At 36.0% G+C, this 18,734-nt stretch overlaps 1 protein-coding gene across 1 annotated transcript; it reads right to left on the reverse strand.

Annotated features, from left to right (window-relative positions):
• Positions 1-2,283: 2,283 nt before the first annotated feature.
• LOC125653837 (tripartite motif-containing protein 2-like) lies at positions 2,284-18,480 on the reverse strand. The gene is made up of 2 exons (XM_056143582.1): positions 18,379-18,480; positions 2,284-5,549 (listed from the first exon to the last, which is right to left on the reverse strand). The coding sequence occupies exon 2, from the start codon at positions 5,531-5,533 to the stop codon at positions 3,869-3,871; it is 1,665 nt and encodes a 554-aa protein (XP_055999557.1). The 5' UTR covers positions 5,534-5,549; positions 18,379-18,480; the 3' UTR covers positions 2,284-3,868.
• Positions 18,481-18,734: the final 254 nt, after the last annotated feature.

The raw sequence follows: 18,734 nt of genomic DNA on the forward strand, positions 1-18,734 counted from the left end.
GTCCCCAGTTATGGCTCAACCCAGGGGCATGATTTGAATAAACTTGAAGCTGCACTATTTCAGGAAGCTTTCATGTAAATTTCAATTTTTCTACCCCAGTGTTTCTTGAGGAGAGCATTCTTAAATGATCCCACCCTATTTTTGCATTTTGGAAGGGGGTATGACCCTTCATTTGAGCAAACTTGAATCCCCTTCACCCATGAATGATCTTTAGCAAGTTTGTTTCAAATTAGTCCAGCGTTCCTGGAGGTGAAAAATTTACAAACAAAGGGTGATCAGAATAGCTCCCTTGAGCTTTCATCTCAGGTGCTATAAAATACTATTTAAAGACAATTTAGCTACTGGGTTATGAACTCAACTGTGATGAGTACAACTTACGAGAGCGAGTCAATTAGTAACCAGCCTATCCCATTTCTGATTGACCGAGACGGTCACAATTTTCATGCCTTGTTTCAATACATGTTTTATACCTGGGTACAAAATTGCACACGAATCGAGCGAAGACCCATGGCATCTTACAACACGACTTCAGGCATTTCATTTAAGGCGGGGCATATAACGTACGCGGTTGATGTAAACAGTGCATTGTGACGTCATCATTAGCTGCGATATTTTTTTTCTTTCAAGCCAATCAATTATCCACAACAAAACGTACGAAGGTATGGGAAAGCTTGTTTGGAATTTAAAATCATTTGTGGCACTTTCCAAACTACAAATGTATTTGTTTTATCTACGGGGTTGTCAATGAGGTATACCGCAGTGACGGCGACATTTAACCGGAGGCATTATGGATAGTCCCCATCATTTTTCAGCTGATGAAGAGCAAACCACGTGACTCAATTGCGTAATCATTGGAGCGAACTCGTCGCGTCGCTTCGCTCGCTATTAAATCCATATCGTTTGTTACAATGTTGTGATTTTCATTCAGAGATGAAGAGCAAGCAAGTCACGTGACTCACTTGCGTAATCATTGGAGCGAACTCGTCGCGTCGCTTCGCTCGCTATTAAATCCATATCGTTTGTTACAATGTTGTGATTTTCATTCAGAGATGAAGAGCAAGCAAGTCACGTGACTCACTTGCGTAATAATTCGAGCGAACTCGTCGCGTCCCCTCGCGACGCGAGCTTCGCTTGCTAATATGTTGTACCTAGCTGCAATAATGTAGCCCTCTCTGATTTTTTTTTTTTTTTTTTTTTTTTTTTTTTAGAGAGGGCTACAACTCCTTAGGATCTCCGTAATGGTGCAAATGCGGGAGTGATTCACTCCCGCAACATTTGCGCTCATTCTAAACATTTCCTGACTTTCTTTACGTAAATAAAATGATATTCTATGTTTCTTAGTCAATATATAAATTTACAACCTGCAACTTAAGATTTGTGAGGCTCTATTCTACCGTTTGCAACAATTTCGATAAATTCCAATTTCTCGATTCATATTTGTGCGCCATGTTTGATGTACTGAAGTATAAACTTCCGATTGTCAAGTTATTTGCATATGCCATATAAGGTAGTATTTACATCGATGGAAACGTATGGAGGCGAAAGCTATTTCGTCGGTATTGAAAAGGTTTGAATTTAATATCAAGTTAAAAACCGAACAGCAGAGTGTAAATTCTTTCTGCAACAATATGATTTTCCTTTCTTTGTCGAAGTGGCTCGAGTAATTACATTTTCGCGCTGATTGTCAATGCTTAGGTTTTTCATTAGATCCACCTACGAGATCTCGCGATAACAAGCATGGCGGAGCAGACGAAGAATTTTGCATGCTGTACATTGTATTTAATGAAAAACACCTTTATTAGACATGCCCGAGCACAAAGTTGGTACTCCTTTTGGTGTAAACAACATTTGGGACTAATACACAGAGTTTATTATCGGTTATTCATAAAATTATTTTGCACCATTACGGAGATCCTATGGAATTGTAGCCCTATCCCGAAAACGTCAGAATTTAAAAAAATTGGATAGGGCTACATTATTGCAGTTATGTTGTACCATGTGACCGTTGAGACGAGCGAAGCCCAAACTCCCCGTCGAGGCCTCATTACGTCACCTACTAATAGAATTGGTTTGTAAGCAAACGAACTCTGGCGGAAGTTTGGAGCGAAGCAAAGCGAAGACTTGTAAACATTTTGTCCACCTCGTCATTTAACGCGGGGAATATAACGCTGTTCACTTTGTGAAGAGAGTTTTTTTCTCTAGGCGTTGTTACGGAAATAATGGTGTTGTCAAACTGGCTGTGTTAGTTTGACAATAGTGTAAACACAAGTCAGGTATACTAAAACCTATCCTACAATATTTATTACTCAATGCATAGCATTAAAACATACTTATCACATCTAAAGCATACAACAGAGCAAATACATGTACATAGTTACCAATGGGCACAATGACACAAGACAACAAGCAGGTGTTTATAGTTCTAAGGTATGGTTCCGAATTCCCACATATATATATATGGTTATCCACGTCATAGGTTACCGGAAGTGAACTGTGACTAATCGGAATACCCAACCCGACTACAATGGTTTTGGTTCATTTCCATTTCTCAGTGATGCAACTTCTCTGCGCTCTTCACTGGACTGTTGTTTTTAATATCGTTAGTCAAGAGAATGTAGAATAACCACATCTTGGAAAGCAATTGTTTTCGTGATATTCATTTCTGAGGTAAGTTTGTTTACCTTGATTTTACCAATGTTTCATGTACTAACAAGAGGTACTGTGAGCAATGCTCACTAAGAATACCCCCCGCTTACCCCAATCTCCCAAAGGGTGTTGGTAATAGGTTTATAAACTACCTCTTTTCTGAGTGTAAAAAACAAATGGCATGACAAACCAAACCATATTGCTACTTCGATGTCCAGTGCGCGTGACCTTTGACCTTTTGACCCCAAAATCGATAGGGAACATCTTCATCCCATGGGTAGTCCATATATATGATATGGTGACTGTAGGTGGAAAGGATAACGCTTTAGAGCCCGGAAACCATATTGCTACTTCGATGTCCAGTGCGCTTGACCTTTGGACCCCAAAATCGATAGGGAACATCTTCATCCCATGGGTAGTCCATATATATGATATGGTGACGGTAGGTGGAAAGGATAATGCTTTAGAGCCCGGAAACCATTGCATCTACAGACGGACGGACAGACAGACGGACAACCCGATTCCAGTATCCCCCCCCCCCCCCCCCCCACAACTTGTTGTTGGGATTTAATTAGGAGAGCTTTTGGTTTCTGCTTGACCACATTGAATTTTTCTTCGGAGACTACCTTATCAATATTGGAGATTTCAAAATTTGTAGATTTGGTAAGAAACATACTGGAGAGTTGCGATTTGAGTGACAGAATCACATTGAACTGTTCATCATTTATTATCATTCCTGGACTAATCGCTTTTTGTTTGGAGTCTTTCAATCAAGTGTTGATTTTCACTCAGCTGCCGAGGTACCTACTTCAATGAGTCAAGGGGCCTCCGTGGCCAAGTGGTTAGAGCATAGCGCTCAAAATCACACGGCCTTTCACCCCTGTCGGCACGGGTTCGAATCCCGCTCGCGCCAGTAAGTGAGAAAGTTTCCCAGTTTACTTTCGGAAGGTCAGTGGTCTCTTCCCAGGTACATTGTATGTGGGTTCTCTCTTCCACCAATAAAAACTGGGCGCCACCATATAACTGAAAAATTGTTGAGTGTGGCGGAAAATATCAATCAATGAGTCAGACAGTCTATCAATGTCATATGATGTTGGTTAATTTTTGAGATTATGTGCAGTTCGAAGTCCTTGTAACAATCCCAAGGTATATAAGATTCCCTGGATCTGATGCGTTTGGAATACACCTTTCTTCATCACTGTACATGGAAATACAACATTATTCATTGTAGATATTTGATTTTCTTCACATTTCCACTATGAAACTCAGCAACAAACAAATTGTCACTTTTGTCCACACATAAACCGTATGGTCCCTTCAGATCACAGTTATCTATATAGCGGAGGAACTGTCCATTCTGGTCCAGGATGTGGATACAGTGGTTATCAAAGTCTGCTGTCAGGATCTGACTCTGACTGTCCGTTGTGATTCCAAAGGGTCTAAATGCTTTGTTTTTGGTAGAAGAATGACCAGTGTATCTAAATCGAAGTTTTCCAGCCTGACTGACCACCACTACTGCACCAACTTCTAAGTCAGCCACACAGATATCCAGGTTTCTGTTCTCACTGACGTATTTCATTTTAGTATTTCCTGAATATAGAGGCTTACCCTCATCATCATACTGGATTGTTTGTTTCTCTGTGGAACCTGAGTAACGGACAACTTTGGATTGTGTTTTATCATCACTGTACATGGCAACCAGGAGATCACTAGAGGAGGTGACACAGAGATTAACAGGTTTCCAGCCCTGTAGTCTGATCACCTCCTCTGTCTGTCCACTCTTCACTTTATTCACAGTCTTTGTTGCCCAGTCAGTGTACACTAGATCACCATCACTTGTCACTGCTATATCACGTGGACAATCCCCTGATTTTGTTTTGAGTGTATTGATAACTGTACCTTGAACATTAAAGCATTTCATATCACTGACTGCTGTACTTGTCCAGAATTCTTCTTCAATAAGGCAGGCAACATTGTAAAGTTTTTTATACCCAGTATTTATGGCAGTGACAAGCTCTGGATCGTCCATCGGTTTTTTGGGCAAGATTTCTGTTTTCTTCAGTGTACCGCCATTTTCATCTGTCGTGAATGATAATGGTATCAAAGATCCCAGTGACTTGTAAAGCTGTTCACTGTCTATCGTGTTTGGACTAAATGTAGGCAGTGAGACTCGGACTTTGGGAGGAAGTTTTCTGAATTCTTTGTTTTTGGATCGGTATTCCATGGTCACAGACACTTCATTGGATTCCTCCATTTCCTTCAGAGTAATCAGGGATTGCTCAATAAGGGACTGTATCTGCATAATTTCATCCAAATGTTTCTTCAGAATTTCCAGGTGTTTGGTTTTCATCTCTTCTATTTCATTTTTCATTTTTTTTATGACATTGTCAATTTCTTTGTGCCATTCCTCTCCATGTTTTGTGACTACTGTTGTGAATTTCACGTATTCTCCATCCAAGTTGGTTATTTGAGTTTCTAAATCCGTGGACATTTCTTCATATGTTGGAGAAATAACGTTTTCTATCTCCTCTGAATCTTTTGTAATGTCTGCTTTTCTTTCATTGTAGATTTCAGAAAGACTTAAAAATGTATGACCGTTATGTTTATCTGTAGATATAGTAGTACACAAGGAACAGACAGACATGTCACATTCCTTACAAAGTAATTCACAGACTTTCTTTTGATGTGTACTACATTTTGGATAGATCAAGGTAGATTTTCGCTTTTGGAATGGTACCACTATGTGTTTTTGATAGTCATCAGCAATGTGTTTTCCTATACAGGTGACGCACAGGTTGATGTGGCAGAAATCACAGTACATCTGTACTATAGCTGTCTCACAAATGTCACATCGGACGACATCTTGGGCACTGTGGCGGGGGTCCATGGCTACTCTATATATGCTACAATTTGAAGAATATGAAATTAATTAATCATAATATGACAATTTAGATAAAATAAGCGTATACTAGTTAGAGTGTTATATTTAAAAGTGAGAAAATTCATCCCTGTAACAATAAAAAATATTCAAAGACGTGATAAATTGTATATATAGAACAAACATCTCCCACACTATGTTTCATACTCGGTAAACGTTACAAACATTTCATAATTGATATTTGTATTTCTTATTCCCTATCATTGACTTTGATCTGACTTTTTCAATTCTTTGCAACAACTAAAATCGATTTAAAAGGTTGGGAAAAACTCTGACAGTTCATCTGATAGAACAGGTGTCAACAGCCAAAGCTCACTGAATTAAGTTGTATCGGCCTGAGATTTCTTCTTGCGCAGTTTTGTGAAATATACATAGCAATATGTATTCTTATCTCACTCACTGAAAAGATGTAACACTATCTTTGTTAATATTTTTATATCGCAGAAAATTAATGATCATAACAGGTATTACAATCAATTATCTGTTTAACATGCATTACATAACCAGTATTACAATTAATTTTCCGTTTAACATTAATTACATAACATGTATTACAATTAATTATCTGTTTAACATGCATTACATCAGTGGAACCCCATTATTACGTTTTCCCACAGGGGCTAAGCCCGTTTTGGGCCTGAACTCTGTGATACCATAAATATAGAAAGGGGTCTAACTCTGACACAGATAAACAAGAGGCCCAAGGGCCTAGAATCGCTCTTCTGATAAATTGTACAACCCCACCATTTCTATTCTTAGCCTCTTAGTATTCTAAATCTTTAGTTAAATCCTAAGAATTCAAAAAAGTAGGTCTACTTTTTGGTTTACACATTTTGAGAACCCAAGAAATATCAACTGACAAAGTTTGATGATTTCAAGCCAATTAGTATCTGAATATTGAAATATAGCTGTCAAATTCCAATTGTAGGTCATGGTGACCTACTTTTTGGTCAGCGAACTCCGAACATGCAAGACCCATCAACTGACAAAGTTTGATGACTGTAGGTCAAATAGTATCTGAAATATATAAATATAGCCGTCCAATTCCAAAAGTAGGTCAAGTTGACCTACTTTTTGGTCGAAACCCTTCGAACATGCAAGACCCAACAACTGACAAAATTTGATGACTGTAGGTCAAATAGTATCTGAAATATATAAATATAGCCGTCAAATTCCAAAAGTAGGTCAAGGTGACCTACTTTTTGGTCGACACACTCCGTAGACTCAAGATGCATCAACTGTCAAAGTTTGATGATTGTAGGTCAATTAGTGACTGAAATATATAAATATAACTGTCAAATGCCAAAAGTAGGTCACAGTGACCTAATTTTTGGTCGATACACTCCGAAGACTCAAGATGCATCAACTGACAAAGTTTGATGATTGTAGGTCAAATAGTGTCTGAAATATAGTAATTTAGCTGTCAAATACCAAAAGTAGGTCACGGTGACCTACTTTTTGGTCGACACAAACCGAAGACTGAAGACACATCAACTGACAAAGTTTGATGATCCTAGGTTTTACAGTGCCCAAAATATGCATCTAAAATTGAAAATGTGAAATTTGAATATCTGCAAAATTCAAAAAGTAGGTCACTGTGACCTACTTTTTTATAAATATGTTTCAAGGCCTCAAGATGCATCAACTTACAAGATTTGATGATTCTAAACCTCTCGGTATTTGAAATAACAACTTAAAATATATCTATAAATGATAAGCCATAAAATTCAGAAAGTAGGTCACGGTGACCTATTTTTCAGTTGACGCATTTCAAGGTCCCATGATCCACCAACTGACAAGTTTTGATGATCATAGGCTTCAAAGTGTCCAAGATATGCATCAAAATTAATTTTAAAATAAATACCTGCAAAATTCAAAAAGTAGGTCACCGTGACCTACTTTTGAGACAACTTGACACAAGGTCCTAAGATGCATCAACTGTCAAAATTTGATGATCATAGTCCTTATAATGACTAAAATATCAAAGATTTAAGGAAATATAAATTTAGGTCAACTTTGAAGTGACCTTGAGACCACGCCCTTTGCCCCAGGGTAATGCCTTGAACAATTTTTAATTTACAACATATCCTCATCCTTATGTGTAAGTTTGGTGATAATCTGCCCAGTGGTTCTTGAGAAGAAGATTTGTTAGCAACCACTACTTTTGTTTGTATTTTCCTGATTATCTCCCCTTGTTAAAGGGTCACATCCATCTATTTAGTATGTATGAAAGCCCTTGGGTCAATGATACCCTGTAACAAATTTGAAAAAAATTGGCCAAGGGGTTCTTGAGTTATAGCCCTTTTTCTAAAAAGTTTACGCACACCGCACAAATGGCCATAGCATTAGCTCTTTGAGCCTTCGGCTCAGAAGAGCTAAAAACTAACCACTCGCTTCAAATGCTTAAAAATTCTTAAACTAGGTAAGCTATGCGTAATTTGTCATTTTCCTTGCATAAATTAATGTTTTAACTACTTGCATGCCAAATTTCAAGTCACTGGTTCTTAAAATAACAAAGATATACGTCATCGTTCTCTCGATTTCACTTGTTTATTTTTACTAGGACATTTACCGGTCCAGGTCACGGAGTCGTTTCTCGCCTATGACAGCAGAGAAATTCAGACTAGTATGGAAGATTTCGGACCTGTCAGTTAAAAGTTCACATCAATTATACGCTACTTACTTCCTCATATTTTAATAATGTTCTTCGTGTAGACGTTATACGACTTATTTTTCCTCAGCAGCATCAGCTGTTGACAAGAGCTGCCATTTTAATGAATACACTAAATACCCGAAATCCCTAAAACTTTAAAGAAGGGGGAAATGGGTAATAATAATCTAAATGAAATAGAATAAACAAAAAATTAAAAAAGCCAAGAAATAATGTTCAATTTCCTTCTCTAAGTGCAATATCACAAGAATAATGTTTTGTACGGAAGCCCGTTAGTGCAAACCAAAACTAAATACAAAACGAAATTATTATATAAAAAACGAAAACTAAATAAAAAACGAAATTATTATATAAAAAACGAAATTATTAAATAAAAAACGAAATTATTATATAAAAAACGAAAGCTAAATAAAAAACGAAGTTATTATATAAAAAACGAAAATATTAAATAAAAAACCAAAAACTAAATAAAAAACGAAATTATTATATAAAAAACGAAATTATCATATAAAAAACGAAATTATTAAATAAGAAAAGGAACGTACTGTACTGATGTGAACTGATACATGTAAGTCATTAATTCTGCATGACACGGCAAAGTATTCAGTACTTGGCATAAACGAAGGCCACCTGGCACCAGTTTTAGCAGCCACACTGGTACACACCGTATCACACCATCGAAACTTAATTAGTGTAAAATCAAGTGATTGTTGAGGTACCCGACTGATGGGAGCCATAGATTTTCTTACTTATACACGCTCAGCTAGCCTATGATATCACACCACTCTACACAAACATGCAATTTGAGGAATTAATGACTGCAGTAGAAACATACTACAGTAAATTGGACAAATCTGTCTATACAATAAATACATCATTCACTGGCGATCTGAGCCTTCTCTTCAGATTAATTTTGGGAAATAATACTTTCAAATTTAATTCAAAAGTTTATAAACAGATATTTGGATGTGTTATAAGGGTCTAAATGCTCCCCATCTGTATGCGATATCCGACTACATCAGATAACCAAGGATTTCCAGGTAAACATCGCATAACGTACCAAGTGCGTTATCACGACGATGGCTTTATTTTATTATGTTCATGGTGAAGAAAAAGAAATCCGGCCATGATTTATTCGCTATAGTTAATTCTGCTCATCAACTGCTTAAATTCAAGTGTGAAATATCTGTAAATAAAATGCATTTCTTGGGCAGTACGATGTATAAAGGAAAGTGATTTGAGGCAACTCGCATTCTAGATTTGAAAACGTACATCAAACCTACAAATTGGAACGAAAAAGTGCACATAATCCTTCAGTTTAAAAGGGATTTATAAAAGGTGAAACTATTTGCCATATTTACTGGTAAATTAGCCGACGAATATACCACTTTATCTTAGAATGTAAAGTACTATCCACTCTACGGAAAGAATTTTGGGTTCCTAGATATTGTCATGTACCAAATACACTGAAATGTAGAGAGACAACATGAAACCTAAAACAGTTTTTAAAAAAACAACTATGTATATCCATAAGTTAGTCTGCTGTCCTTCCTAAGATGTATATATATTAAATTATATGCATGATGTCCTCCACCTTTATTTTGTGCTAATGCACATACATGTGTATGTATTAATTATATACTTGTACCCTTGCCAATGTTGTTTAAATACTAACTTATATATTTGTGTACCTCGTGTACCATTGTATGAATGATTTGAGTGAATAAATTAATTGAAATGATTGAAGAAATTTTTAAAGATTTCAAAACAAACCATCTAAAGAGGGGCTATAGTGATAATTAAATCAATAAAAAAAGTACAAGTGGTACTTGATAACTACGATCGAGCCACCTCTGTTATCGGGTGTAAATAAAAGCAAAAAACCGGGTATACCCCTTGTTTTTATCACCAAATAAAACCCACCAAAAAGCAAAAGCTTTTAAATTAACGGCACACCCTCCAGAGAGACAAAGACGTTTTCTCTGTTCTACATTGTACCTATAGTGTGGTTCATACATGCATGTACCAACGCAATAAAAATTTAAGGGGTATGCTCACACCTTCATTTCAGAATAATCAACGTGCATGATAATTGTGAAGTGCAAATAGACTTCTGATGAGGCGGATCTGCATGCAGCTAAACTTCAATCTATCGATCAATCCAATCAATTTGCTCAATTTTCACACCGCCGAAACACTTAATTAGTGTAGAGTAAAGTGATTGTTGAGGTATGTGGCTGATGGGAGCCATATATATTCTTAGATTTATGGGGGCTAGTGTTGAAGTAATTTTGGAGAAATCCTGTAATCCGATACACGAGGTTTGGGACCTTTCAGCGAACATTGTAGATAAACGTGTAGTAAATGGATAAGTTGGGTAATTTGTAATGTCATTAGATTTCTGTAAAACTCCATTGGCGATGATGAAATCGCAGTAAATTAAAGAATTAGGAGCCATGTTTCCTTCCTTGTTAAGCTCCACTGACACACACACATTATATTCTCAAAAACTGTTCTTGATTTCGTTTTTTATGTAATATTTTCGTTTTTATTTATTAATTTCGTTCTTTATTTAATAATTTCGTTTTTTGTATAATAATTTCGTTTTTTATAGAATAATTTCGTTTTTTATATAATAATTTCGTTTTTTATTTTGTTTTTGTTTTTTATATAATAATTTCGTTTTTTATTTAATAATTTCGTTTTTTATATAATACTTTCGTTTTTTATATAATAATTTCGTTTTTTATTTAGTTTTCGTTTTTTATATAATAATTTCGTTTTTTATTCAATAATTTCGTTTTTTATATAATAATTTCGTTTATTATTTAGTTTTGGTTTGCACTAATGGGTTTCCGTAGTTTTGATCAGTTTTAAGGTTTTTGAGATTTTAAGTATATCGGGTATTTAGTGCGTTCATTATAACGGCAGCTCTTGTCAACAGTTGATGCTGCTGAGGAAAAATAAGTCGTGTAACGTCTACACGAAGAACATTCTTAAAATATGAGGAAGTAAGTAGCGTATAATTGATGTGAAATTTTAACTGACAGGTCCGAAATCTTCCATACTAGTCTGAATTTCTCTGCTGTCATAGGCGAGAAACGACTCCGTGACCTGGACCCGTAAATGTCCTAGTAAAAATAAACAAGTGAAATCGAGAGAACGATGACGTATATCTTTGTTATTTTAAGAACCAGTGACTTGAAATTTGGCATGCAAGTAGTTAAAACATTAACCTATGCAAGGAAAACGACAAATTACGCATAGCTTACCTAGTTTAAGAATTTTTAGGCATTTGAAGCGAGTGGTTAGTTTTTTTTATCTGTGTCAGAGTTAGACCCCTTTCTATATTTATGGTATCACAGAGTTCGGGCCCAAAACAGGCTTAGCCCCTGTGCGTTTTCCATTTTGTCAAAATAACGTAATACCGGGGTCAACGTAATAAACGTTCCCAGTGAAACCCGTTAAAAATATCATTTGGAAATTGTATATCGTCCGTTGGTACTCCGTGAAGGGGTGTATGAATATATATCTTTACTATTTCTTTGTTTAAAAGACTATGATACTTTGTTTTATTTACATCTTATCTTTAATGTCCGTAATTCTTCATGTTCTTATCCCTTTTCTTTATTTCTGGTATAGGATACATCAGGATGTTTTGACAAACGTTGTTTTATTTTTTTTTTGGCATTCGTTTGGACCGCCATTTTGTTCAACTTTAAAACAATGCGTTCATGTAAATTTCTCTCAATAACTCGTTCCGGTTCGTATTCAACATTCGTATTAAAAAAAAATAACAAAACATCGTTTTTATTAAGTTCTCTAATTACACAAAACACAATGCAATAAAAAAAAATCCCACCCAAAAAACAACAAACTATAGACACAAAACGCACACGATACCCAACACTTGCACACTTTTCTCACCAACGATAAACACGGAGAACAATTTAAGTGCAATCCACATAAAAAATATAATGATGCACGAAGATTTCATTTACAACGCTAAATGATGGCACTAAAATCACGTGCGCATCAATGGATTTTAGATTATTATATACTTTCAATTTCATCTCTTCTTTTTTCTGTAAAAGTTTGCGGGCATATATCACACGATATATGCCCGGAAACATTCCGGCCCGCAAACATTACGTCACAATCAAATTTCTACGCCGTTAATTTTCAAATTTTTCGTGTTTTTCATCTTTTACTCAGTTAACCCGATAAAGTTATTGTTAAAAATAAAATTATTGTTAGTTTCTAAATGAAATTGAAAGTATATAATAAAAAGGTTATAGACTTTGTATGGGAAATATGACGACCTCGTTTTTTGTCGCGGACGGACCTCGCAAGCTCGGTCCGTCTACGCGCCAAAAAACTCGGTCGTCATATTTTCCCATACAAAGTCTATAACTTATAAATATTCACTGAGGTAAATGCCGTGCACGAATCGGCCGATAACACGGGACAGTTTGATTGCTGTATGTATGGACGACATTTACGAAAACCCAAGCTGCATGTCCAAACAACGGACATTTTTTTAATTGAACACCTTTAGTCACCTATGTCCAAGAAGTTACCCAAGCGGTTTTAACATTGCTACGATAGATCTTGTCTTTCATGTTTGGTACTAAAGCTGTCAGTAAGTAGCGTTTTAATAGCGAAGGTAATCACACTATGCTGAACACGCAGGTGGTTGAGGAATTATTTCTTTGATTATCAAAATATGAAAAATGAAGTAAATTTCATAGAGTACAATTTCTAAATAAACATTATTTAATTGTTTATCACTGGCTTCGATACAGGGCATTCACCTGTATTGATGTCACTAGATCTATTGAAGCGTGATCAGTCAAGCGTCTCTAATCCCCAAACAGACCAGGAAATTTATGTGGTGACTGCCTCAGGCAGTCAAGGTGTGAATGGCTTATCATTTTGAGAATCACTATTGAATAATTAGGGGTTTATTACGTTTTCGTTGGAATTTTTACAACGTAATACTGAGTCCTGGCATCTTAGGACAACGTAATAACGAGGCCTATTTTATATAGGTTTGTTAAGAAATGGTTTTGTGCTTTGAAATTCCAACGTAATATGCGGACTAACGTATTAAAGGGGGAATGTAATAACAGGGTTCCACTGTATTACAATTAATTATCCTTTAATTGAAGAACATCAACATTAATACATATTGCAATTTTGCCACAATGAGCTAATTCATTTGAACTTTAGAAACTAAAAATATTGGGAGTCAAACATTGTTTAGTCATGTTCTATAGATAAGCTTTATATGAACATGATGAGTAAATGTAATTTGGCTCTGAGAGAAATAGAAAACTCGAAAGTACGGCCTCATATTAGAATAATGACTGCTGACAATGCTTAACTATGAGATCCAACAAACTAAATGTAAATATTGTTTGTTTTGATAATGATAGTAGTGTAAGCTCATTGAAGATTCATGATGTACTTGTATGAAAGGCGAAGATAACGAACAATGATCAATCTCATAACTCCCACAAGCAATACAAGATAGAGAGTTGGGCAAACACGGACCCCTGGATATACCAGAGGTGGGATCAGGTGTCTAGGAGGAGTAAGCATCCTCTGTCGACCAGTCACACCCTCCATGAGCCCTGTGTCTTGATCAGGTAAATGAAGTTTATCTCTGGAACACATGCTTTTTATCAGATTCAATCCCATATTTCACTACCATACACAGACAATGATATAGATACAAACATTTCTAGGAATTTGCAGATAAAAATGGTCAGCTGTTTACATTTCAGTCAAAAGTTGTATGTATATGTATTTATATGTTACATACGTACATGTCATATATAATGATACATATTTATTCTGATGGTCAATAAATGTGTTGCTCATAATAATCTCTAAGTTGAAAGGTTTACACTGATTTTCACATAAGCGTGAGATTTCCTCATTAAAAATGGGCTACAACCGTCAGACGAAAAGAAACATAACTGATCATCCATTGGATGGATATAGTCATATCTAAGGAATATAGTCCCAAGTTTTCTGCAGCATTGCTTTATAAATACTCTTGTTTTGAATTCAAACCCAATGCCTGTGACACATGTACATGAAGTATAAAACTATATGGAACAATAATACAATTGAATTAGCTACTAAAACATCTTTTTAAAACGAGAGGCCCAAGGGCCACATCCCTCACCTGAGTCACCTTGGCTCATATTTAAAGATTTTCCCTATCTATTTGTATGCAAAACTTTGATCCCCCTTGTGACCCCATCCCTGTCAGAAAGCTTTCATGTAAATATCCGCTTTCCTGGCTCAGTGGTTCTTGAGAAGATTTTCTTTATGTATTTGTATGCAAAACTTTGATCCCCTATTGTGGCCCCATCCAACCCCTGGGGGTGATGATTTGAACAAACTTGAATTTGCATTATGTAAAAGTTATACGGTACCAATTTTGATGCACCAGATGCACATTTCGACAAATATGTCAGGAAGGTTTCAGGTAAATCTCAGCTTCTCTGGCTAAGTGGTTCTTGGGAAGATTTTTAAATATTTTTCCTATATATTTGTATGTAAAACTTTGATCCCCTATTGTGGCCCCATTCAACCCCCGGGGGCCATGATTTGAACAAACTTGAATCTGCACTATGTCTGGAAGCTTTCATGTAAATCTCAGCTTTTCTGGCCCAGTGGTTCTTGAAAAGAAGATTTTTAAATGACCCCATCCTATTTTTGCATTTTTGTGATTATTTCCCCCTTGAAAGGGATATGGCCCTTCATTTGAACAAACCTGAACACCATTCACCCAACGATATCTAGTGGTAAGTTTGGTTGAAATTGGCCCAGTGGTTCTTGAGAAGAAGTCGAAAATATGAAAAGTTTATATCGACGACGACAGACAACGGACAAATTTTGATCAGAAAAGCTTTTTTGGCTCAGGTGAGCTAAAAAGTAAGCTTATTCATTGAAATTATCATAATACAATTAAATAAACTCGGTGTTAAATACGCAAGTTCTAGTAATATACCGGATAAAAAATTGTAATATACGTGTCATTTTTTATTTGTTGCATGCCTATTAGAGACAAATAACCTATTTCAATGCAAAAGGAAAACACCATTCGGATCATGTTAGACCTTAAAACCTGATGTCATTGAATATCACGGTTATGTGAAAATCAGTGTTTAACTGTTTCTTAATTCTAAACTGAGGCAACCAAGGCTAATTATTTATTTATATCAACAGGAAATGCATACTCCTCCTAGGCACCTGATCCCACCTCTGGTGTGTCCAGGGGTCCGTGTTTGCCCAACTATCTATTTTGTATTGCTTATAGGAGTTATGAGATTGATCACTGTTCATTATCTTCACCTTGCATTAAAGAAATATTGGTATACTATAATGGCATCCCTCTAAACATGAATGACCTTAATGGTCAGGGAGAGAATCTACCGGTTCAGCAAAGTGTAGTATGGTGGGCTGGTATATTTCGCTAAACATGTATATGTTTAGAGGGATGCTATACCATTGTTTTTATGATACAAGGAAAAACTGAGTCTCAATATAGAGCTAAGACTTGTTCTGTAAAAACAGCTAAAACCTTTTTAACTTATATCATTTAAATATGAGCACTACATTTATTGACCATCAGAATAAAATATCAAGGAGGGGGGGGGGGGGGGGGGGCCTGGCATATATTTCTGCCATCACTTGTCAGATGATTGTATCATCATAATTTAACGTAGGTCACAGGTTTACAGACTTTTTTCTCACTCGAAAACCCCACCTGAAAATTTCACCAATGTATCTTGACAAAGTATATACTACTCTGTGAAAATTATTTTTAATACAACAGCAGTTTTCTTGTAATTACGTCTTCAACATATAATTGTTTGAACGGTATCGACAATGTTTGCCATTGAATTATATAGAAAATAATAGTGATTTACTTTATTCATTGAATGATTCAAATCAAAATAGACAGAATTTGGTGCTGTTCAACTTGATAATATTGACATCAAAGCGAAACAAAAATAATTTGAAAAATACTTATGAAAAAAATTATGGGGTAATCGAGTTCGTTTTTGTTAAAGAAAAAGATGTCAGAGTTTGAATAAAACCATCAAAGCAGCAGTTTTGAAGAAATAACGTTACAACAAGAGATGTTTGTAAAACACATATGCCCCCCATGATGCAAAATTGAAAAGGGTTATACACACACAGCATTTAATTGATAGTAGTATCATCAATTCAAAATATTGAGCAGACAATATCTTCCTATGTCAAGAGTGAATTGACCATGTGACCTAAAAATCAATAGGGGTCATCTACTCCTTATGCTGTACCAGTGTACCATGTTTGGTGTCAATCAAGCAAATAGATATACAGATACAGATATTTAGAGATACAGCACTCGCAATTCTTTGTTATATAAGCAAGGCTCATGCCATGTTTTTGTTTACAATAGATTGTTTGATAGAAAATAGCCTGTTTAAAACAAAATGAGATGTACCAAACACCGGAAAATATTTAATTGTGTTACGAATTTCCTTATATATTGAAAAAATCTGCTGTAAATGAAACTTTGACTAGTTTATTTAACCTATGTAAACAAAACCATGGCACGAGCTTTGTTTACATAACAACGACTTGTCACCTATATTTCTCCCATGTACCTTGACTACTGACATTCAAATTTTTGCTGATTATTAGTCATACCTTAGTTAAACATTCTAGACGTTAAAAATAAAGAAAATAAAATTCAATATTTTCCAGCTCAAATTGTGTCCACGTCCCTTTAAAGGGGGGGGGGGGGGGGGGGGGGGGGGGGTGTAAAGTATAGGCAATTCCTGCTCAATTTTTTTCCACGAGGTACTGGAAATGTTTTCAGATACATTTCCAGCAGGCTATATCGAAACTTTTTTTTATAGGAAATCCCTGTCCAACGCTTTTAATTATTTAATGTTGTCCGATCTTCACGAAATTTCTATGATGGGGTAGGAATAAAATTATGAACTCCCCATTCTTAAATGTTCGTCAAAAACGTGTCAAATCTCTGAATAAAACTTTCATGAACTGGGGAACACCGTCTGATTTTTTCAGGGTTGCTCAAAAAACGCTTACCCCTACAAGTTGTCCGTTGCAAAACTTTATACAGTAACAGGATAAAACATTACTAGCCGAAATTTTGCACCTGAAACGAAAGGAAGACTTAACAAAATTATACGAAGCATGTTTCTACTTCGATAATAACTGTTGGTAATATTTATATAATATCAGTAAAATATTACGTTCTTTATATTCAGTCAATGACCCATGTATACTTTATTCAGACAACTGTTACGTCACAATTGAATGTGCACGTAAAAAAGACGTTGAGTCGTAGGATTTGCGTACCCGAAAACGATGACGTAAGCAAACCCGCTACCTACGTTAAGGTTCTCCTCTTGTTCATTTTCTTCATTCTACACCCTGTGATGTATAACAGTAACCTAGCTGTGTCACACTGATTTCAAATCTCAGTTCATTGACCAGACACACAGCTAAATCAAAGCGAGAAAGGGGCACCTGCTCAGTTTTGTGCACCATCACCAGTCACAGGTGCTTGTAGACAATATTTCCTCTTTCATTGTATTTTCCTTGGGTATTTCGGGTGTATATCTACTGCAATAAATGTTTTATTAAAATACACCCGAAATAGCCAAGGAATTTAACATTCACAAAGACAAGAGAGGGAGGGTACCGGAAGTACTATCACCAGTGGATTACACGTTAACTAGAGTCGTGAATTATCTACAAAGTAATGAGATGAAAGGGAAGAATGATTTTTCATTAATGATAAATCTGTCAATCTGACTTTTCTATACCTTCTACCCATATATTTCAGGGGGAAATGTCCCCTTCTAGGCCTACTGAAGAGAATTGGCATCTAGCCTAGTCAGCAAATGTATACATTTCCCTTCCTCCATTAAATGAAAAAAAATTCGTGACGAGCCCCTGTGATTGGGTTACAACTTTCGTTTTAATTTTGTTCAAATATTGCTTCTACTAAGTAATCCAATGCATAAATAAAACCCACATTTTGAGGACGATGTATTATTCCTATGATTTATCATAACGTTACCTGTAGCCAGAGATGCTGTAGTATTACTGTGATTACATTTCTCTGTGTGTTCAACAGACTGCCGTCTCGGTGGTATTTTTGTATCATTACTCTGCGCTTGCCCACCGGAAAGACCCCCCCCCCCCCCCAAGATCATTAAGAAATTTAGAGTTATCTCTCTTGTCTCAGTACATTCCTTAAAAACATAGAAATTAATTAAAAAAATTCCACCGCCTCAACTTACCTGAAACTTGGTACAGACTTAGAGCAATTCAAGTCCAAAAATATTTGTGAATCTCAGGAAAATCCACCGCACACAAGTCCTGTTATGACATCGCAAGTAACCCCTAGCCTGCATATTTCCCTTTCCCTTTGAG

This window comes from Ostrea edulis, chromosome 7 (genome assembly GCF_947568905.1).
Source record: "Ostrea edulis chromosome 7, xbOstEdul1.1, whole genome shotgun sequence".
Taxonomy (NCBI): Eukaryota; Metazoa; Mollusca; class Bivalvia; order Ostreida; family Ostreidae; genus Ostrea; species Ostrea edulis.

Excerpts from the sequence above, each read along its gene's own strand:
- LOC125653837 (XM_056143582.1), bottom strand. The coding sequence starts at position 5,533 with ATGGACCCCCGCCACAGTGCCCAAGATGTCGTCCGATGTGACATTTGT.